This window comes from Drosophila grimshawi, unplaced genomic scaffold (assembly GCF_018153295.1).
Source record: "Drosophila grimshawi isolate 15287-2541.00 unplaced genomic scaffold, ASM1815329v1 contig_1367, whole genome shotgun sequence".
Lineage (NCBI taxonomy): Eukaryota > Metazoa > Arthropoda > Insecta > Diptera > Drosophilidae > Drosophila > Drosophila grimshawi.
In genome coordinates this window covers 10,986,397-11,008,687 of record NW_025062889.1, presented here as the reverse complement: position 1 = coordinate 11,008,687, position 22,291 = coordinate 10,986,397, and the positions used below count along the sequence as shown (strand labels likewise).

At 40.1% G+C, this 22,291-nt stretch overlaps 6 protein-coding genes across 27 annotated transcripts; 2 read left to right on the top strand and 4 right to left on the bottom strand.

Annotated features, from left to right (window-relative positions):
* Positions 1 to 1,136: 1,136 nt before the first annotated feature.
* LOC6560373 (CDK5RAP3-like protein) lies at positions 1,137 to 3,085 on the bottom strand. The gene is made up of 4 exons (XM_001986417.2): positions 2,971 to 3,085; positions 2,696 to 2,870; positions 1,806 to 2,633; positions 1,137 to 1,744 (listed from the first exon to the last, which is right to left on the bottom strand). The coding sequence occupies exons 1-4, from the start codon at positions 2,974 to 2,976 to the stop codon at positions 1,239 to 1,241; spliced, it is 1,515 nt and encodes a 504-aa protein (XP_001986453.1). The 5' UTR covers positions 2,977 to 3,085; the 3' UTR covers positions 1,137 to 1,238.
* Positions 3,086 to 3,822: 737 nt separating this feature from the next.
* Positions 3,823 to 6,085, bottom strand: LOC6560595 (transcription factor grauzone). Its single transcript, XM_001986416.3, has 5 exons — positions 5,869 to 6,085; positions 5,055 to 5,794; positions 4,651 to 4,860; positions 4,198 to 4,573; positions 3,823 to 4,133 (listed from the first exon to the last, which is right to left on the bottom strand). The coding sequence occupies exons 1-5, from the start codon at positions 6,022 to 6,024 to the stop codon at positions 3,894 to 3,896; spliced, it is 1,722 nt and encodes a 573-aa protein (XP_001986452.1). The 5' UTR covers positions 6,025 to 6,085; the 3' UTR covers positions 3,823 to 3,893.
* A 169-nt stretch (positions 6,086 to 6,254) lies between these two features.
* Positions 6,255 to 9,953, top strand: LOC6559376 (U2 snRNP-associated SURP motif-containing protein). Its single transcript, XM_032743567.2, has 12 exons — positions 6,255 to 6,336; positions 6,392 to 6,451; positions 6,514 to 6,570; positions 6,635 to 6,921; positions 6,982 to 7,594; positions 7,652 to 7,695; positions 7,757 to 8,089; positions 8,154 to 8,396; positions 8,457 to 8,640; positions 8,698 to 8,932; positions 8,992 to 9,368; positions 9,433 to 9,953. The coding sequence occupies exons 1-12, from the start codon at positions 6,331 to 6,333 to the stop codon at positions 9,850 to 9,852; spliced, it is 2,859 nt and encodes a 952-aa protein (XP_032599458.1). The 5' UTR covers positions 6,255 to 6,330; the 3' UTR covers positions 9,853 to 9,953.
* Positions 9,954 to 9,993: 40 nt separating this feature from the next.
* LOC6559375 (cyclin-Q) lies at positions 9,994 to 13,522 on the bottom strand. Of its 3 annotated transcripts, none has more exons than XM_032743568.1 (5): positions 13,400 to 13,522; positions 10,910 to 10,959; positions 10,695 to 10,839; positions 10,410 to 10,631; positions 9,994 to 10,329 (listed from the first exon to the last, which is right to left on the bottom strand). In XM_032743568.1, the coding sequence occupies exons 2-5, from the start codon at positions 10,927 to 10,929 to the stop codon at positions 10,000 to 10,002; spliced, it is 717 nt and encodes a 238-aa protein (XP_032599459.1). In that variant the 5' UTR covers positions 10,930 to 10,959; positions 13,400 to 13,522; the 3' UTR covers positions 9,994 to 9,999. The 3 variants fall into 3 exon arrangements, with proteins under 3 accessions (XP_032599459.1, XP_032599460.1, XP_001986450.1); XM_032743569.1 differs by having other exon boundaries at positions 10,910 to 10,956; positions 13,400 to 13,436; XM_001986414.2 differs by lacking the exon at positions 13,400 to 13,522 and having other exon boundaries at positions 10,910 to 11,137.
* On the bottom strand, positions 11,414 to 13,299 carry LOC6560382 (E3 ubiquitin-protein ligase RMND5A). Its single transcript, XM_001986413.2, has one exon. The coding sequence runs from the start codon at positions 13,098 to 13,100 to the stop codon at positions 11,712 to 11,714; it is 1,389 nt and encodes a 462-aa protein (XP_001986449.2). The 5' UTR covers positions 13,101 to 13,299; the 3' UTR covers positions 11,414 to 11,711.
* A 388-nt stretch (positions 13,523 to 13,910) lies between the features above and the next one.
* LOC6559917 (resistance to inhibitors of cholinesterase protein 3) lies at positions 13,911 to 22,277 on the top strand. 20 transcript variants are annotated; one of them, XM_032734326.1, is made up of 11 exons: positions 13,937 to 13,980; positions 15,394 to 15,856; positions 15,985 to 16,101; positions 16,762 to 16,916; positions 17,619 to 17,762; positions 17,826 to 17,952; positions 20,262 to 20,386; positions 20,741 to 20,911; positions 21,006 to 21,098; positions 21,251 to 21,400; positions 21,460 to 22,277. In XM_032734326.1, exons 2-11 carry the CDS (start codon positions 15,628 to 15,630, stop codon positions 21,592 to 21,594), a joined length of 1,446 nt encoding a protein of 481 aa, XP_032590217.1. In that variant the 5' UTR covers positions 13,937 to 13,980; positions 15,394 to 15,627; the 3' UTR covers positions 21,595 to 22,277. The 20 variants fall into 20 exon arrangements, with proteins under 20 accessions (XP_032590220.1, XP_032590217.1, XP_032590227.1 ...); XM_032734327.2 differs by lacking the exon at positions 13,937 to 13,980 and adding an exon at positions 14,878 to 14,899; XM_043215045.1 differs by lacking the exons at positions 13,937 to 13,980; positions 20,262 to 20,386 and adding exons at positions 18,201 to 18,221; positions 18,671 to 18,996.
* Positions 22,278 to 22,291: the final 14 nt, after the last annotated feature.

Below are 22,291 nucleotides of genomic sequence, written 5' to 3'. Positions count from 1 at the left end.
TATAAGTCGCAACGGATTGTAGATTTATTTTCAAAGAATTAATGCTTGGGGCCTGCATCACATAATAGCATATATATATGTATATGTATATATAGTAAAGTTGATGGCCAGATCGTGACCCAGACACAACCATATCAATGAGGCCCTTTGCGGTGACGTGACGAAAACAACATTAATTATCTATATATAAATGAAACACTTATAATTTGGATACTGCTTGTTATTTTCTATTTAGTTGAACAATCAATGATTATACATACATACATAATAAATACATACATACATATTTTATTAACATGATCCCCCAATATGCCGATGGAGCCCTCTTAATTGTAGCGCCACATTTTTGTTAGATTAGTGCCTAAGTCTAGTTGATATGTATATAGATATATATATATCTATATCTTGTATGTATACCCATTTTGTGGCTTTTTACACCCAAAACTTCTGTAATTATTATTAAATCAAGCATGCTGCAATTATAATATGGTATGCCCTGCTCCCCCGTGTCTCAGTCTCGTTTACCCCGTCGTATGTGCGTGTATGTATTTGTTTTTAACTTTATATATATATATATCTATATATATGTATATGCAGATAGATATATATATGCGATTTAAGCAAACCTTTTAAATCTCCTTACTTCCTTCGCTTCCAAACGCAACTAAATATGTTTATTATTGATTGGTATGTATGTATTTTTCCTTAACCAGCCCCCTATTTCAGACCCCTTAAGTTCTTATCATAAACATATTAATTATAGTGTTGTTATTGTTTACAAATTGTGTATTCAATTCAGCTAAGAAAAACATTACATAAGTGAAAGAAAGTTTAAAACGATACAAGTGTAAGGCTACTTTTATGAACAAAAAAGCAACCAACAACTACATTAAATTAAATTTGTATTCTGGATACAATAATAAGCAACAAACAAAGCAAATGCAAAAGCAAAAACAAAAGCAAAAACAAAAACAAAACAAAAAAAGGAATAAAAACAATTAAAACACAAAAAATATAAATAAAATTTGTATATTTAATAAAAATAGCAAAATAAAAATAAATAAAATTCTTTTAAAACAAACCATTCGATTTCCTTTAGAGTCTAAGATTCAATTTAGCCATTACCCACTGTACTTCTAAGCAAACAAATTTATTTTTTGTTAATATGTTCAACAATTTATTTGCACTTTTCCATACGTTTCCCTTGATAAACAATTTAAATACATCTTTAAAAATATCTAGTTAACACCGCCTATAAGATTCACCACACGATTCTTATAGCGTTTGGATATATCCTTCTCGATGTACGATTGCAGATTGCGGGTCTGTGCTATAAGTTCATCCAGGACGGGATTCAATTTCGAACGCTGCTCGCGAATTTCCACGGAACGCTTCTTGAGGACATCGCGCGTGTTGCGCAGCTTCTCCACGGCTTTTGTCATCTGCTGCAGCTTGCTGGCCAGCAGATCGGCATATTTGGGTGAATGTTTCAGCTGGAATAGATGACGTGTCTGCTCATCGGACTCCTGTTGAATGATCTTCTCCACGTCGCTCAATATTTTGCCAATGGTCTCGCTGTCGTGCGTCGCAATGCTGTCCATCAGAGAGAACATTATGTTGTTCGACGACTCCAAATGCTTAAGCTCGTAGAGGCGCATGAGCAGGAATGCCTCCAGTTCGTGGATTTCGTCCAGAAAACGATCGCGATAGTTGGGCGAGTCCAGCAGCGTATAGGCCTGATCACCTAAAGGAAGAAGTCAGTAATTAGTAAATGCTAATGGGATGATTAGCAAGTTAATGCCAACCTTTGGCAGTGCCACCATCCATGCCGGTGCCCTCGACAACAATGCCGTATTCCTCGACGGGTATATCGAAATTGATTTCGACAGCATCTGTGGGTGCACTTTCGATGCCCCAATCTATGTTGCCACCATCTGCTTCCGGGAAATCACCATAGTCGATAATCTCCGCCGAAACAGTGGATGATGTGCCACCATTGTCATCAGTGCCAAAGTCGATTTCGTTGCCTTCGTTGCCATCCTTACTGCTGCTGGATCCGCTGATGCTTAAACGCAGCTCAGGCTCCTCAATCGCAAGTGGCGCCTCTTTATGAATGTACTGATAAACGGTTGTGTTGCCATGCTCCACCAAATGCCGGAGTATGGGCAGGCATTGTTGCTGCCCGCTGACCTCGGCATAGAGATCGATGCCAGCCTGCACTCGGCCAATGTTCTGCAAGGATTTGGCATATAGATTCTGCAGGCCCCCAAGCACCTCAACAAATTCAGCATGTAGATTTTCGCCCTTGACGCCCAGCTGTTCCAGCAGAGCAGCATGCTCGGCCAGAAGTTGAGCCTCTGGCTTGTGCATATCATTGGCACGCTTCAGGCACTCATCCGTCTGCTGTTCCAATTTGATCATTTGTTTGCGCACGCCGGGAATTTCATAGTTAACATTCCTCACGAAGATTTGCGCCGTCTCCGCCAGATATGTGGCATTCTTCTCATACAGGCGACATATCTCCTGCCAGTCTTTCATGCGCTGACTGCCATAGGTACCGAACACGCTCTTCGTATCCTTTTCCGTCTGCTTCAAGATCTCGATGATCTCCTTCACATGCAAATAGTTTATATCTGCAAAATAATACGACCTTTAGTTGTAATCTCAAATGTACATCCATCTGGGGAGCACTTACTGGATCCGGACAAGAGTTTGATTAGTTGATCGTTGGCTGGCATATCTTGCAGGGCCTTTCTGATCCTTGAATGTATATCCTTGATTGGTGCCTGGATGTTTTTGGGCACAATCCGTCTGCTGATGAGCCAATCCTGCAGCTTCAGCGTGTGGATATCTATGGGTATCTCCGATTCCTGGTTTTTGGGTAAAAAAAATCATTTGAATGTCGTACACATAAGGCTCCACATTATGGATACTTTATTTATGGTAAAAATGTGATATGTTTTAGCTTACATTCATTTTAATGTTGTTGACGTTGCTGCTTGTATCAAGTGTCTTAAGTGGTCTAAGGTTGCGTACGATACGTCACAACTTTCGATGAAGACTTGCTGTGGATTCATCGATATATGCAGAAAGCTTATCGATAACAATTCTAATAAAATAAACAGTACGATTACTTATCATATGATTGTATAGCAATCATTGGTTATTGTTATTTGTAATATGCATAGATAATAGCGTAATTATAAATGTTATTATTATTTTCATAATAGTTTTAATTAATGCGATGATAACAATAACAATTTGATTTTTGAAATTTACCATATAAAATATTTCTGAATAAATGATTTCGTCAAACAAAACATAATTGATTTGTTCTTATTGACAGCAAAGAAATGATCAAAATAAAGGCTTTTTTTCAGTTTTCCCTAAAAGTATGCCGCATTTTTTGATTAGGTGCAATTTGGTTGGCAATAATTTATTTTCTTGAAAGGACACATATTTTTGAGCGCACAAGAGCAAAATCTATCGATCTACATTCAAAGATTCCAGAATTCGACAAAAATATTTGCGAAAATGTATACAAAAAATATACAAAAAAATGGAGAAAAATGTAAAAATTTGTTCTAAGTTGGTCGTTAATAATCATTGAATGCAGTTCGATAGAGTAGGTCCTATCTAGATCTTAATCTCCTTGTCCTTCGAAAATCTGTAAGAATTTGGATGAGCCTGAGCTATTCTCCTGCAAAGCAATTGTCCTGGCTGATTTACCCCAAAAGTATGCTTTAAAAATTTATTTTTTGAGTCAAGTTTGGAAAACTCAGTTCTCATCTCCACCCAATTGCATTAAACACATTTAGATTTATGTATGCATGTACATTTTATTTAAATATTTCAGAAAAATGTATATACAATAAGTGAGGGATAACTATATTCTAAAATACGTTGGATGTATTTGGAATGGCAAACGGATCCGAATCCTCCCTCAGCATTTGTGAGACCTGAGCGCTGGGGAGCATCTTCTGCGAGCTGCCCGTTTTCGTTTTACGCCAGTGATCCCATTCACTTGGATGCATTCGTTTCTTGTGCGAATGCATATTAGCATTTGAGTTGAATGTCCTCGTACAGAAGATACACTTATAGAGTGGCTCGCCCGTGTGCTGTGCCATGTGTTCCTGAAATCGTAAATTATTATTGGTAATTATAAATTTTAATAGTATACAAATAAAATTTAGTCACCTTAAGGCTGATATCCTTTTTGAAGGTCTTGCCGCACTGCTCGCACGGATAGACTGTGTTCGAGTGCGAGTAGCGCTTGTGTCCGATAAGAGCACGTGAATTCTTGCAACTCTTGCCACACTCGCTACAAATGAACGTTTTGCCCTCGTCATTGTGGCGCCTCAAATGCTGCTTCAAATTATCCTCATCCTTAAGCCAGCTCTCACAATCGGGACGAGGGCATTTAATGCGTGGTCCACTCTCCTCAAAGTGCAGTCGCACATGTTTCTCAAAGACCGCCTTGTCCTTGATTTCCTTGCCACATACATGACACACATTTGCCGCCTTCCGATGCTGCATGCTAACATGCACCTGCATGTGATATTCTGTAGCAAAGCTGTAAATACATTTTGTATAATACCTTGTATAATAATCGTTGCTAAATGCTATAGATATTAATGTAGTTAGACGTACGCATTATGTTTGGGGCACTCCTGACAGATGAACTTGCGCTCGCTGACCGGCACATGCGAGCCTTTGTGCAGCTCCAGGAGATTCTGGCGAGAGAATCGCTTGCCACACTCCTCGCACTGAAAGTCGCATTCCTCGTCCGGCACATGGTGTACCAGCCAATGGGCGCGCAGCACACTCGAATTGGCAAACACTTTGCCGCAGTCGTCACACCTGAAACCAAAGAATATAATTATTAGAAGAACGGTGCTGATTAACCTTGGATGGTATAGAGGGATAATTGCACTCGTAGGAGATGAATTTGGCTCTTGAGAGAATAGTTTGGATTCAAAATACACAGACTAACAGATGGACATGGCTACAATATACACAAAGGAAATAGCATCAAATATGAAGAAGATGCATACTTAATATACTCTGGATTCTCGTGACGTCTGGCATGCTCGACGATAAGGCAACGTTTGCTTAGCTTTCGACCGCAACATTTGATGTAGGGTCGTTCGTTGGGATGTTTATCCTTGAAATGATCCCGCATGCCATCGAAGTCATCGGCCAGAAAAATGCACAGTTCACAGCCCATAACAATATATTGCTTGATTAGATCCTCATCCTCCTTGCAGAACGGTGGATATTGATGCTTCTTGAATATCCGCTTGGCTGGAAACTTGCGTTTGTCATGACCCTTCGACTGCAGGGATTTCTTCAGTTTGACTGGCTTTAGCTTTTCATAGGTGTCCGTTTCTCGCTTCCACTTTCGGCCACTGCGAGTAACAATCATATTCGCATCATCCTGGTCCTTGACATAGTCATCTGGCGACAGTCTTTCCAGCTTAATGTCCGGCTTACTATCTGATTCTGTGCCCGTCTGATACGTGGACATCTCGACGTCCAGTTCATCGAGCGGATTGTTGCTGTTACTGGCATCGTTATTGACATCGCCATCGATTGTTAGCACCTCTGCTGGCATCATAACTTCCTCTGGCCATGGGGTGCACATAATTTCGGGATCCGGATCCTGTTTGAATTTCGGTGCACTGGCATAAATCACATGTGCGTCTTGGATGGATACGTAGAACTGATGAAATTCCGAAACTTGCGTCCAGCACACATTGCAAACCACTTTCGATATGGCATCGTTTGGTAATAACTGTAAAACAGGCAACGATAATATATGTATATATTTTGTGGGTGTGTGGGTATGTGTGTGTTTGTGCAGCTCACCTCAAACCAAAAGTGCTGGCGCAGAACTTCGGCAACATTTGGCACGTTACCCGCTGCTGCTGTTGCACCTGCTTCACCTGCATCGCTATTAAAGATTTGAAGGCACATCTGGGAACCACAACCACGCAGGCACAGGCGACATACTTGCGGTTCCATTGCTTATCATTAAGTTGCAAGCGCTGCAGCCAGCTTATGAGATCTGACAGTCTTATTTTACTGTATAAAAAATGTTAATTTAATTGTATTTAGGGATGATATATTCCTATCAATCATCGATAGATTATATCAAATGATATCGATTTGTTCTGCAGCAGACTGTCAAGCAGCTCTGCATGACGCACAAGGGTTGCAGTCTGCATTAAAACAATATCGACTAAAAGTTGTTCGGCAGCAAAATGCAGGGAGAATGTGTGAGACATAAATAAAAACCATAATATCAAACGAAATCAACAACTTTTCAAAATGAAGGTAAACAAACAAGATACAAACCACTGCCAAGTATTTAACTATCTTCTCCATTCAGCGCATAAGTGACAAGAAGCTGGAGGCTTTTACGGTTGGCACATTTTCCAAGCGGCAATTGGTAAGTTATGCGAAACGCCTAATTAATTTATTTGACCAAATTCCAAAAAACCTTGCCTTTAGTCCAAAAAAGAAATTGAAGAACAAAAGAAGAAGGAAGATGAGGCAGCTGCGGCACATGTGAGTGAGGAAATGTTGATGAATTGAAACTCGTTATTAGCAATTCTGTATTTTCAATGTGCAGGCGTTTAAGGAGTTTGTGGAGACGTTTCAGGAGGCGCCAACTGCCTCCTCCAAGGTGTGGGTTAAGGCCGGTACCTATGATGCGGGCTCCCGGCGTGAGGATAAAAGTGAGAAGGGCAAACTGTACAAGCCGGGCTCCAAGCTGATTGAGAAGAGTGCCTCCGAGAGGGCGGAAGATTATGCCAAACTCTTGGCCTCCGATCTCAAAAAGGATCCGGCACCATTGAAAAAGAAGAACCAGGAGAAGAAAAAGAGTAATTTGGAACTGTTCAAGGAGGAATTAAGACAGTAAGCAGAATGTTATTTGTAAATGAAAGAGATAATCTCCATTATGTATGCCATCCACAGAATACAGGAGGAGCGTGAGGAGCGGCACAAGTATAAGCATATGGTGGTGCCAAGTGCGCCATCCTCTTCCTCCCAGCAGCAGCAACAACAGCAGACGCAGCAACAACAACAGCAACCCTCATCGAGCAGTTCGCAACAGGCGAACAGTGCTCGAGATGGTGGTTCCTTTGACACGGGTGATCCTAATACAACCAATCTGTATTTGGGAAATCTAAATCCGAAGATCTCGGAGCAACAACTAATGGAAATTTTCGGTCGCTATGGTCCGCTGGCAAGCATCAAAATCATGTGGCCCCGCTCCGAGGAGGAGAAGCAACGTGGTCGCAATTGTGGCTTCGTGGCGTACATGAGCCGCAAAGATGCCGAGCGTGCACTGCGCACCCTTAACGGTCGCTACATCATGGGTTATGAGATGCGTCTGGGCTGGGGCAAGACGGTGCCAATTATGAATACGCCGATCTTTGCGCCACAGGCACTGCTGGAGTTGACGCTGCCTCCGCCGCCATCGGGTATGCCCTTCAATGCCCAGCCACCGCCCAGTGAGGCGAATACGCTGCCCAAAAAGAACTACAAGGATTACGATACCATCGAGGACAAAGAGAACATGGAGCGGGTAAGTCCCTTTGCCAACTAAGTCAATGAATATGTTTTAAAATTTTCTAATTGGCAGATTCTGGGCAAGTCCGTGGTGAAAGTCTTCATACCGACGGAAAAGTATGATTCACTTGGATTTAATTTAATGCTGTTGGTTTTAATTTGGATGTTTGCATTTTAGATCAGTGCTGAATATCATACATCGCATGATCGAGTTCGTGATACGTGAAGGACCCATGTTTGAGGCGCTGATCATGAGCCGCGAGATGGAGAATCCACTCTTCTCGTTCCTCTTCGATAACGAGAGTCCGGCGCACATTTATTACCGCTGGAAGCTCTACTCTCTGCTGCAGGGCGACACGCCGAGCGAGTGGCGCGAGCAACAGTTTCGCATGTTCAAGGATGGGCCCGTGTGGACGCCGCCCATTGCCAATTTCTATACGCAGGGAATGCCCGATGAGCTGGTCGTCGATCCCGATGCACCCGTTGTGCACAAGGGTGCCTTATCTAATGCGTAAATTTGTCTATATATGAACTTGACGTTTTTTATTGATTTAATGATTTCTTGTGGCTGGCAGGCAACGTGATCGCCTCGAAGACTTGATACGACATTTGACACCGGAGCGCGCTCGCATTGGCGACGCAATGATATTTTGCATTGAGCATGCCGATGCCGCCGACGAGATTTGCGAATGCATTGCCGAATCGTTGGCAAATTTGAAGACTCCCGCTTCCAAGAAGATCGCTCGTCTATATCTTGTTTCCGATATTCTACACAATTGCACTGTGAAGGTGTCGAACGCTTCGTTTTTTCGCAAATCGTAAGTTGACCACGGAAAGCTGGATGAGCCACAGACCTTAACTGGTTTATTTATTTACAGTGTGGAGAAACAATTGCTGGATATATTCGAGAGCTTGCATACCTATTATTTGGGTATAGAGAGTCGCCTGAAGGCGGAGGGATTCAAGACGCGAGTTTGCAATGTAATACGCACCTGGGAGGAGTGGACAATTTACCCAAAGGATTTCTTATCCCAATTGCATGCGGTATTCTTGGGTCGAACGGTATGTTTACAGCTGTAGCTAACCATATCATATTCATTTATTTTGTTTACTCTACAGGCAACCTCACCGGTCCAGGCAGATGAGTCACGCTCCGAGGAGGCCCTCGATGAGGACATAGATGGAGCACCACTGTCGGGCGAGGAGAAAGACGATGAAGATTTGGATGGTGTGCCGTTGGACGGTGCTGCATTGTTGAAGAGTGCACTGAAGCTAGCTCTACCTGATGCCACTGCTCAACAGCGAGATACACCCAAGCGGGAGCAGTATGTTGAAGAAATCGATGGTGTTCCAAGTAAGCCTCTATTTCCCATGCGTATCTATATATGTTATACATGTTTCGACTCCTTTTAGTGGATGATGATCTCGATGGTGTGCCCATGGAGCATGTACAGAAAGCCGCAGACAGCAAGTCGCATCCAAAAATGCCCGGCTTTATACCATCCAAATGGGAAACGGTTGATCCCACACAAATTGAGGCACAGGCCATTACGACTAGCAAATGGGACACATTGGATCCACCGGATCCGCCCAAGTTCTTCAGCTCGGACGAGGAGAGCGATGATGACAATTCACAGAAATACGATGACGAGAAGCGTCAAAAGTTACGTGAAATCGAACTGAAAGTTATGCAGTATCAGGATGAGCTTGAGTCGGGCAAGCGCCGTCTGGAATCCGGCTGGACACTGCCCGAGCAAGTTGAATATCATCGCAAGCGTTTGCTCAAGCGGGTAAGCTAGCTAATGGACAAAAACTATTTGCTAGAACCAACTCAAACAAATGTCCATCTTACAGAATTCACCTGTGGGATCTGTGGACTCGCCGCTGAGCTATATGAACACCAAGTCGAGGAGTTCACAGCGCAGCGAGAGTCCCGAGGGCCGACATGTTCTCGGTGGCCACTACAGCAGCAGCTCCCGTTCGAGTCCCGGCCTGCGCACCAGCCGTAAACGCTCCCATTCACCATTCAGTGGCGGGGAGAGCAGCAGTCGCAGCAGCCGATCTGTTAAGCGCAATCGTTCACGCAGTCAATCAGATTCACCCAAACGCTACTCAGACGCTACGCGTCCAGGTGGTCGCTTATCATCACGTAGATCTCCATCTCCGGTGCCTGCCTCCGGTTACAGTTCGCGTGCGGCTCGACGAGGCAGCGTCTCGCCGCCAGCTCGCCATCGTTCGGACAACAACAAGCACAAGCACAAACATCGCCATTGAATAGTTCATACTGCGTATTTTCATAAAGTATATAATATTCAGTGTAATTCAATAAATTGAAATGGCTTCTACAAATAAATAAAATTGTATGAAAATGGAAAGTTCAGCGTTATTAATGAAAATTGGTCGGTTGGTTAGCTGTATGGTTTAGGTGGAATTTAATGATGCTTCGTGTCGATAGACCTCAATGACATCCTCAATAATCTCCCATTGATTCTCTCGTGTGAAGTCCTTCACCAGTGGCTTATACCACATCGATGCCTCGTCCGATTCGTCGGTCAGGGGAACCTGTACGCCATATGTTTGCAGTGCCAGCGACAGACAACCGATTGCCACGTGCGTTGGCTTGTATTTCAAGATATTTGGGCTGTGGTGAAAGTCCTGTAAGTACGAGGCAGCCGTCTTGGCAATCGGCACAGAGCTCCACACATCCGCACCGATCCAATCTTGTAGTGTCTTCATGTAGTAGAGCAAGTACTGCCAAACGAAAGAGAAAGTTGAATTATTAATAAAAAAAGAGCGGCTTGAAAATTTGGTAACAACTTGCGGCTTCCTACTTTGTGCGCAAGCTCAATATTGAGATCAAAGCCCAATGTGCGTGTTATGAGCAACTCGGCCTGGACAATGGCATCCCGCATGGCCCAATATTCATCATTCAGATCCAATGGCGCACTGCCCCGATTCAGTGTGCCATATGCCACATTGATGACATCGCGAATTTTGACACTGTCATCGTCTTTGATTTTGCCAGCCAAATACAGCGACGAGGCGGCAATTAGCTGAAATGGGAAGTCGACACATTTCAGTTATGGAAACAGGAAGGATATCAACTCAATACTCACGAACTCATCGTAATCCGACGACTTGACCTCCTTGAAGAAGCGATGATAAACGATGGCTGCACAGGCCGCAGTCAGTGGCTTCATCTTTAGCTTGGCGGCGCACTCGAAGATGTAGAGTGGCACCAGACCAGGTTTACTCGAATTGCTGTAACATTTTGTGTTCACAAACTGAAATTGAAATTGCTGCTGCTTCAGTTGGTTGAAGCGTTGCTCACCGATAATCTATGGGCTTCATATTTTGTGCTTTGCTCGTTTCCACGTGCTGCTGCAACGACATGACATCCAATACGTTTTTCATTTGATTGAGTTGTAAAATAATTCAATTGTTTTGAATTCTAAAGAGTTTCGACAGTTCGTTGCCACCCACTAAACAAGTTGATGGACAGAGAAAGAGAGAGAGAGAGAGAGAGAGAAGAGCAAAGAGCACTTCAATGATTCCAATAATGAACACCGTTTCAGATCAGCTGTCTGAAAGGCACTGCAATCACAAAAAAAAAAACACACGAAATCAAGAAGCAAACGCAACACGTTGAAAATTCGAGACAGCGAGACACGAACGAAAGAAATAACCCGAAACCGGTTGAACGGCAGAAGCCGAGCACACAGTGGAACGCGTGCGCTGCTGTAAGTGTCTGCACAGTGGTGACACAACTCTTGAGCGAAAGCCATTCATTTCCTGCTTTCTTAAATTGCAAATTCGCATTAAAACAATGGCGTCGCACTTTTGAGATGAATGTTTATTTATTTATTAAATATACGTATGTTATTAAGAGCTAATGGGTTTATAGATGCGTTTTAGTTTCATTCTTGCCAAATTTATCTAAAGAACCAACTGAATTAAGGAAGAAGCTGGCGCAGTGGGAAACAGTAAAAACCAACATTATCAGCCGCTGACTGCTGCTCAACCTCGAGGCAGGCTCACAATTTTTATTAAATCTGATAATATAATTTGTATAATGATTTTAAGATGTAATTTTTCATGGGCTATGCATGGTTAGTGTTAGGTGTATGTGTATATTAAAAGTAAATACGAACGGCCTCCTCGGCATTCTGCTCAACAGGACAATAGGGACACTTGAGGATGTGCCCATTGCTCAGTTTGTGCAAGGCATCATTGGAGATGACATGACCGCATGTCAGCTTCTTGGGTGGATTGTCCTCCGTTGTCTGCTGCCGCAGAATGGGACATGCGAAGATCGAATGAAACCGAAACTCTGGCTGCAAATCAATCTCAATCGGCAGCTCATCGCATCCATTCCACATGCCCAGCACCTGGCGCGATTGCATCACCTGCTTGATGTTGAGCAGGGCGGGCAGAGCGGTGCAGCCGGCATTGACCACCACAGATAGGGCAGAGTTTTTACTGATGCCCAGCAGTTGGCAAGCATCGTTGAGGAACGTGAACGATAGCTCCGTCCACATCTCCTGGGCCAAGAAGATCTTGTAGGGTGTCTTCTCCAAGCCACCCGGCAGATATATAAAGCTGGCCATCAAGTTGGCAATCTCGTGCTCATACGGTTTGGCAAACTTCTGAAAATTGGTCCTGGCATACACGATTGCATCGTGCTGCGACTCCAGACCGTTGGAGACCAGCTGCATGAAACGCATGCGATGCAGCCGAAACTCCATGAGCGAATGACGCTCCAAGAGCTGAGTGGAGTGACGGATGGCCCATTTGAGGGCTTCGGTGAGTTCGCGCTTCTGTATCTGTATCCAGATGCTGTAGATTTCGGCAAACTCACGCTCCGAGTCGAACACATCCTGGGCATCGTTGTCGCTCATCTTGCACTCCTTGATCAGGGTGCGAGCCACCTCGTCCATGCCCTGGCGGCAATAATGCTTGGCAATCGCCTTATTGAGCAGCATTAAGTTGTCCTCATCCTGCAGTGCATCCACACGCATCGTCGAACTGAAGTCGGAGTTGAAATTCCGATCGATGGCCTTGCCAATTTTTGAAACGGCACCATGTGAGTCCCGATGCTCCGTCGATAGTTTCTGGACGCGCACATTACATTTGGAGATGGCATCGCGGATTATCTCCATTTGGCTTTCCGTTAAACGTTGTGGAGCTGACGGTTCTGTCTCCACCTGCATGTTCACAGTCTCGCCCATGGGATCATCGACGCTGCCAGGTGTACCCGGTGCATTCATTTGCGTACCAGTATTTAGAGTGGTGACCAACATTTGCTCTGCATTCTCCAGCACATTGACCAGCTGCGACATTAGCGATGCGACATCTCCGATTTCGGCAGAGGCGATCTCGTGGAGCTGCTCCAGCTTGCTGACGACGCGATCGAGCTCCTTCTCAACGGTCACACATGCCTCGTCGCCCATAATGGCCAACCCTGTCTGTGGCTCAACGTTAAATTTGGACAATTTGGAGCGACGCCAATCGACAGCTCGCATTAGATTTGCGTCAATTACAGTTTTTAAACTTTTAACACGCTAGTCTCTTTTGCGCCAATTGCAATTTTCACTGCAGGCTAAATGTAACAATTTTTCGATTATTTTGTTAAGTTCGCAATTTTATTTTGACTTTTGTCTACAATAACACAAAGAAAACATCACTACCAGAGTTGCCCTTCAGTTCACCTTATTTTTTCATAACGCACGATGACAGCTCTAGTCTCATGAACAGCTGTTTTTAATGTGGAACACAAACACAAAATTTGTGTGTATATGAGATTCCCATATTGTTTACTTACCCTTCTATTTCGAACTTTAACTTAATTATTTTAATGCCTGTTTTTATTAATTTACTAATTAATTATTACTTTGTAATTTAAATAATTTAAATATACTAAACACGCGTTGACATTTAAGCCGGGTGATTGCAGATGCTAGGGCTGCGTTACTTACTCAGAAGCCCCAGTCGAACCAAAAACATGAGCATTTAGTTACAATTTGTGCTTTTGGCTTTGTCAGTGACAATTACTTATTTGCTTATTGAATCTAAGAAATACAAATTTGTTAGATGTCATTAGAGAGGTGAATGATTCGATTTATCACAGCTGAAAACGAGTAAATATACATTCTTAAAAGTATGATGGAATTTTTAAAAACTTAATGAGCTTAATTATAAATTTATTTACCGCCAAATACCTTACTTTACATTGTTTAGTTGTTTTACAGTACTGGCTGTCTATCGATTATACTGTCGATTGATTGTGGCGGTAAGCCAATAGATTTGTCTGCATTCTATTGATTTTCCGACCCACTTCATAACGACAAACTTGTAGTTTGAATTTAGCATTTAAGAGTTGACGAATACTTAATCAAAATTATGGTAAATGTTGATATAAATTGGCTGCTATATTCAGTGTACATCGCATAAATTACCAAAATATGTTCGTTCACAAAATCGCAGCACAAAACGGTATCTAGTCGAGCGTTGCAAAAATTGTAGATATGTATTTATAAATAAAATATGAATAACATTTGTGAACTGTGCGACATTGAATTGTTACAATGCCACTGACACTAAAAATAAAACTAATTTGAGTGCTGGACATGAAAAATGAATGATATTCATTTTGTTGACCATCGGAAAAGGCACAGTGTTTTTAGATATATCTGTTTGCCATGCGACTTGTGTAAAGTAAAACAAAGTAAAAAAAAGTTATATGTATGAGTGTAATGCACTTTCAATACTTTCGCCAGTTAATGAGCACGAAAGCGAATTGAAAATTGCTAGAGAGACGCCGGACAACATCATTATGATGTATATGCTATATACATAGCTATATACATGAACGATTATATGAGTTTTTATATGCAACAATGCTCATCAAAAGAGTGAAAAGAGCATACCGTGAAAATGCTGATAAATGGTATGACAACAAACAATAACAAATGTACATAGCATATATATGTACATAACATAACTCGGTGAAAATACCGACGCACCCAAAATGATGGTGATCAGCGCGTGCGCTTATTATCCGGGACCAGGGGACCAGAACCGGGGTTCGTCAGAATATGCGCGGCGAGTGCAGGGCGAATTGTTGCAAATTATTTTGTCGCATTCATTATATTTTTGATTTCAGCCGCTAGCGGCAAAAATAAAAGACAAACGCTCAAATTATGGCCGACTGGGCCCAAGAAAACGAGCAGCAATGCGTCGTCGTCGTTGTGCTGTTTTTAAAAATTCGCTAATAGTTTCAAAAATTTGCTTGGCCAGTTCGGAAACAACATTGGAGCTTTGCGTAAGCATTCGTCGTTTCGCAGTTCGCTTAAATTAAATGCAGATACCACAATAATTTCCATTTATTATTATTAGAATTGTGCTTTATTATTTTACTTATTTTACCCCATTTGCTTAAATGTGCTTGTGGTTGATTGTGAAAAAATCACTTATGGTTTACGGAAAAAATAAATTATTAGCCAGTCAAAACGACTGAAAAGTGTGAGCGCTAAAAATAAAATAATCGGGACCGCTATTTATGTAATAAAAATTGTTGTTCTTGTTGTTGTTGTTGTTAAAAACATCAATATTCAGATACGCTGTGAATTGTGATCATTTAAAGTGATGTGTTCTTTGAGTTACAAATGAGTTACAACATATGTATTTTTAAATATATCCATACATACATATGTATATATATGTATATATATATAAATATATATACATATTTGTACTTGTGTAGGGATTATACAGAAGATGTATATGTATAAATGTATATGTGTATTTATTTTTCAGATAATGCAACATCAAGGAAATTATTAATAAAGAAAATTGCATAAATAAACGTAACAAAAATGCGCCTACGCCAAAGTTAACCTCAAATATTCGAAAAAGAAAACTAACAAAACAACAAAAACAAACAACATCATTCAGCATCAGTTAAAACACCGTAATAATTCTCAACTTGGAGTTCAAGCACAAACGGAGAGTTGCCTTAAGTATTGAAGCTTTAACCAGGAAACGGCAAAAATGTCCAAAACAATGTCACAACAACAGGCAGCAGCAGCGGGGAAGGGGAAGCATCGCACCGGAACGGAGGAGAGCATGTCGCCAAAGAAAATGGGCATCATTGCGATCGTAACGGTTGTTGGTTGCATTGCCATCTTATGGCCAAAGGTATTCCATCCCATGATGTTTGGCTCAGCGCCGCCAATCAAGCCAAACTTTAAGGATCAGCAACAGCGTGGCGGACCAGGCGGTGAGTGTTGAGGCCTTCATTTTTCACATATTTATTTTTATTAATTTATCAAATTTATTTATTATTTAAATATTGTCTAAATATTGTGTATGTGTGTGTGTTGGTGTTGTCTTGCTCACTGGGGTCAGGTTGTTGTGATGTCGTACTTGACCGGGAAGAGTTTATGAATGCCTCAAAGCCGAGCCCCGAACCGTTTGGTCCACATTTGTATCGCAAGCAGATCAATTTGTACACAGGCGAAATAAGTAGGTGGCGCCACTGTGCAACCGTTACCGTTACAATCAATTAATCTATAAATGCGCTTTCCACTAACTCTGTCAATTTGACTAACGGCACGTTTTGTCTTGAGAAACCTAACCAATCTAACAACTTTTTAAACTGTGGCTTTCTGGCATATGTTTCTACACATAATTACAGTGGTCGCTCGATGAATAGAACTAGAGCTGATTCTGATATTGTTTATATTTATAATTTGTGGCAATTAAAGCATTAAAAAATGAAAATAATAACTGTAAATTTATTTTAAGATTCCAAATGCGCGGGTAATGAAAAGATAATTTGTCCATAAATATTTTAAATTCATGATTTTCTATAGATATTAAAATCATGTTCTGCAATACAGTTTCCATTTAAAAATAAATTAAATAATATCTACACACATTTTGGTAAATTTATATCTATCGTTGTATTTATTTTTTAAATAAACAGCAATAAAAACGTGTTCTCCGTAATCAGAAGCAGACATTTTTGAAAAAATATAATTTTTCAAATGTTCTCATTATTATAATTGATTAGAATCAAGCGACTACTAATTGCTTTCAGTCAAAGACTGCCCCAAATCCCGTTTTGTAGAAAAGCCCAAATCGTTGTAACTTTAATTGGCATTTCAAATATTTCGCATATAGGTCTGCGTCAGGAACGACCAGCCCACCTGCATCCGGAGTCCATATATCAGGCGATGCGTGAACGTGGGCGGGCAATACCCGCCACGCCCACCGTCCCAATTGTAGAGCGCAAGACTTCGCCGAGTAATCCACCGCCACGGATCGTCGACGGCCGGGTGAGTTATGACTTCAAATTTGCAGCTCATTTTCCATTGACGACGAAAAGACGCGTCGGCAAACATTTTATATTATTTCGCATTGGGCATGGACGAGTTGGGACGTTTGTGGATGAGACATCGGCCAATTGCTATAAATAGACACGTTTAGTTTATTTGGATTTGGGTTTTTTGTTTTTATGACACTGCACGCAAATTGAAGGCGAAAAGACAGGCGAAACACAAAATATACAAAAGAAACTGTAAGGGAAGAGTGGGTTGAGCACATAGAAAAAAAGAAAATAAATAGAAATAAAAAAAATATTGTTCATATTGAACTTGTGCCAAATGTTATACGCCACCTTTCCGCGCCTCAATTTGTTGTACGATTCGACATTATATTGGATGTATGTGGTTCCGATATTCTACAAATTGATGCACATGTTTTTTTACATAATATAGCTTGTCAATTGTAAAAATCCCATCTTAAATGGATCGTACAAATAATTCCTGTCCAATTATAATCAAAAATTAATGTTTTCCCTAGGAATATATTTCATATTTAAATAAATATGAATAAATGTTTACAAACCGAAGGCAAAACAAACATAAATTTCGTAAAAAGAAGAATTTGAAAATCGTAAACATTTTGTTTCCATATGTTTTTGAAAGACCTGAACTGATTAATTAACTTATGAATGATTTTTATTTGAATTCACTTAGCCTGGACCGATTCCGGGCATGCGACCACCAATGGGAGCGGGTGCCTTTCATCAGCCCCAGCAAAGAGCTGGAAGCAGCATGGGTTTCCTAATGCCTCTGTATACCATTGGAATCGTTGTCTTCTTTGGCTATACAATTATGAAGGTTTGGCCGCTTTGATAATCTGAATTCGATGTGCCATAACTAATAAGCTGAAATGCATTATAGATTGTGTTTAAGAAGCAAGTGCCAAATGCTCCATATGGACCCGCTCCAGGAGATCCCAGTTTCCGCCAAGAAGTTTTTGGACATCAGAATCACAGTCAAGTGGAGGATTTGGGCGGCACCAAATTGGGTGAGTTAAGATAAAAGATAGAATCACATTTTTGTATAGAGTTATAGAACGATTTCCTGTAGTTAGACATACTGCATCCTTAAGAACACACACTCTTACACCCAAGCACATACAAAGCACACACTCACACACACTCCAGCACACACGTACCTAACTCATAATCAAAGAAACTAACCTAAAAATCGTTCACATTTGTATTTTTTTTCGTATTTTTCTGCATTGACATTTTGCGAAACCACAAATTAAAGGTTGGCGCGAACATCAGACAAGTAAGATAGAATTTATTTTTGATTTTGTTACAAGACTCTCTTTTTAAAAATGATCAATTTTGTGTGAATATATTAAGTACATTAAGTACGCGAGAGTTGGCTCTGTTGAGTTTTTAAAATATGTCCTCTTCATTTGGTGTGCTTAGCTGCTAAACAAACTTAAGGCTCAAACTTGATTTTGTATTTACACACATATATAAATATATCCTTAAATGTTGTACTTTTTTTTATATGTATGTACTATATAAGTGTCTACTAATTCACCAGCCATAACCACGCAAACAAACAAACAAAAAAAAAAAACATTTGAGTAGTTCGTGAATATTTTGTCATATATTTGATAGTCTGAAACTTAGTCACATGATCACTTGTTTATTATTTTGCTGTAAATACACTTTGTTATGCTAGTTTTTGTCTTTGCCACATTGCCACTAAACTGTCAGTTAAAGCAACAAATCCTACGAACACCTTTTTAGGAACTGCGACGAGCGCAGCAAATGGCAACAGGCGCAACAACGATAAGGAACTCTACAATGCCACATTATCGGCGACGGCATTGGCCACAAATCTGTCCACATCGCTGAGGGCTCACCAGGAGCAGTGTCACAGTGCTCCGACTGGGCCAAAGAGCCTCGCTGAGGTGGAGAAATCGCTGTTCAATAAGGAGACGCAACAGTTGATGGAAATTGAAAAGTTGCGACAGAAACTCGAGGATACGGAGCGTGAGATGGCAAAGTTAATTGCCGAAATGAACACCGATCAGTGTGAGGCAAAGGTTAGCATCATATATAAAAAAAAAAAAAACTACAACTGAAAAAAATCGTAGCTCTTGTGGCAAAATATTAGTATTCCATTTATCCTACATTTTTATCCCACGAATCATTTTAGATTTCTCGCTGAGATTTTAGTTGATGCGTTCAGTAGTGTTCAAAAAAAGCGCATTTTGATCTCATTTATTAATATATGCTATATTTTATTTGTATTCTCATTTTCAAGATGATTGCTCTGAACTTTCTCAAGCGGCAGCAAAATTTCTAATCCAACCAACTTTTATATACTCAAAAAAAAAAAAACAATCAATCAAATCACAGAAAAAAAGACCACAACTAAGTACAAGCCATACAAGTTCGTTTCTACTTTTGATTTCTAGTAAATAATGTACCCGAGTTCTGTTTGTATCATGTACCATGTATATAGCCCCAATTCCTCGGAACGGTTTAACAATCGAGTTGCATATCCGTCAGATCTGTGGCATGCATGCGAGAGCGCAGCTAAAATCATAAGGATCGTTGGCTATGAATGCGTTGCGTTGTTCTTGAAGCCTGCCTTCATCCAGTATCCCAATTTTATATATATATCTGTGTCCATTTCACTCACGCTTCAACTGTTGCATGTGTGTGGGCTTCGATTGAATTCTGTCTCTCTCTCTCTCTCTCTGTATCCCTCTCTCTCTCTCTCTCTGTGTCTTTCTCTCTCTTTGTTGCACTCTTACTAAACTATACTATATGCTAACTTTGCTCGTCTGCTCGATCAGCATGCGAATATTGTAGTCCTACTAACTATCCAGAATTACTAAATATATTTATACGTAATTGTGTCTGTAGCTTTCTTTAAAACAATATCAATACTTATGATGGGGACATATTTTAGAAACCATAACACAACGGTTTGAAATACAATAAACCATACATACATACATATATATATATATGCATATGTATTTATGTGTATAATAGCAACTTTTCGATTCATAGCTCATGTTCATGCCAAAAAAATCATTAAATTAAACAATAAATTCATGCGAACATCGAAGAGTTTTAGCTAAGCTTGATGTCAAAAGCAGAGCAAATGCCAAATGCTAAATGCCAAAAGCCAAAATTGTTTATAAACTCTACTTATATTCTCTGTCGTTTCTTCGTTTTCATGTTACACATGTGCAATTACTATATAACTATCTATATATATATGTCTCTCAACTCCTGTACTATATATTGTACCGAAAAAAAAAATGTCATGTTGCACAATTTACCATATATGTAGTTGTAACGGCGATCCAAGGTCTTATAGACGCTGCCGATGAGCAATTGAACGTTCGAGATGTGAAGGGGGCGAGGAGTGCAACTGAAACTGAAACTGAAACTGATACTGAAACTGATTTAAATAAGGTTAGCGCCGACGAACGGGCCACGTTGCAGCAATCGTTTGAAATTGAAATTGTTTCTTAACTCTCTTTCGTTATTCGTTTATTAACCACCAGCAAATGTAACTGAGTACTTCCCCCTAAAATTAATCTATTGTTTTTGTTGCGTTTCTTAACCACAATTAAGTAAATATTGTTTTTCATAAAATGAATTAATATTGATTTAACAAAATTTATATGTTGTTTTCTTGTTGAACCAAAACCAAAACCAAAACTAGAAATGCTCAATTTTTGGTTAATTGCATATTACAAGTCTTGGGCCACAAATAATAAGTATCAAAATTGTACTCCAAAAAAACAAAAAAAAAAAACAAAACAGCAAAATGACGACAACGAAAAATCGAATTTGACAAATGTAGAAAACCAAAACATTTCCAATGGGCAAACAGCAAGAAACGACCAAGAGCAGAACATGGCTAAAACTAAGCAACAACAACCATCACAACAACAAAGGAAACAACGCGACATCAGCGCTGAGCGCGAAATGACGGTGAGAAATAAATATGAAAATTAAGTATATATATTATTATAATTTTTGTATAATTACTGGCATGATTTATGTGTACTATATACATGTGGTGCAGGTTCTTGGCATGGAGTTAACAACTAGTTGCGAGGGCGGTCAAAGATGGACCGGAAGACCTCCAACGCCAGTTTATCGCACAAATAGTGGATATGTAAGTGTGCCTTGACTACTGCAAATCCTGCCAATCCACACTCAAAGAAATTTCCAAACAGCGAAACAGCTTTGAAATGCCGAAAGTGCTTACGACAACTAACAACCTAACCAAATTTATCAATAATAATTATTGTTTTTCATTGATTTCAGTCCAAATTGGAAGAAAAACTACCCGAGCCGCAGTCCATTTATTTGGAGGGCGCCTTGGCACACGACTCACAGATTTTGGTGGCCGATTCACAGACGAGACGTGAAGAGGTCTATGACACTGAACTCAATGGATCCATTGATGAGCCGGCCGTAAGACAAAGTTTGTTGACTATTATATACTCTAATTAAATGCTATCCATATTTACTAGGTCATACTCAGCAGCAAGATGACGTTATCATTGATTAATTTGGATGCAAATCAACAAAATGGTAACGATAACAAACCGGAAATCGAGAGTCCCTTGGCTGATGACATTGAAATAATTGGACACGACGAACACTAAATACGTGTAGTGCTCATATATATATTGCAAACTATATAATATATATACATATATATATTTGTTATGCTCATATATCGTTGTTAGGGCAGAACGACAATGCAGTCAACAATCGCATTGTCTTTTATCAAAAAACTAGTGCCACACGTTTGAAAGATATGAGTGAAATTTGACAAATTCACCGCAAATATTATGACTGATTAAACAAAGAAAAAAAAAATAGAACCTGATCATAATTTGACATTTGATTTGTATATAATTATTGCTTATGTATTGTGCGTCTTTTTTATATCGATTTTGTTTTCGAAATCATTTAGTTTTTTTGCTTTGTGTCTGCTCCTGTTTGGTCAACTGAACTCCTAAGTGTATGCCAACAAAAAAGAATTCATAGAATGGATATTTATACTCCTTATTTAAATCGCAAGATATTATGTGTATATTATTTAGTTGAAATGCAAATTAAACTAGTCTACCCCCATCGATTTAAGAACTTAACGTATTCATATTTAAAATCAAAATCGTCTATAATTATAAATGGTCGTTTTCGAAATAATTTACATCCTCACATTGAAGCCCATACAAAAATTTTCAATTGCACCTCATGTTTAACGAATATGTAATTAATGTTAGTGCCACAGTGTTTTTTGAAATTAGTTTAAATAAAACAGAATACGTATGAAATGAAATTAAATTTTAATCT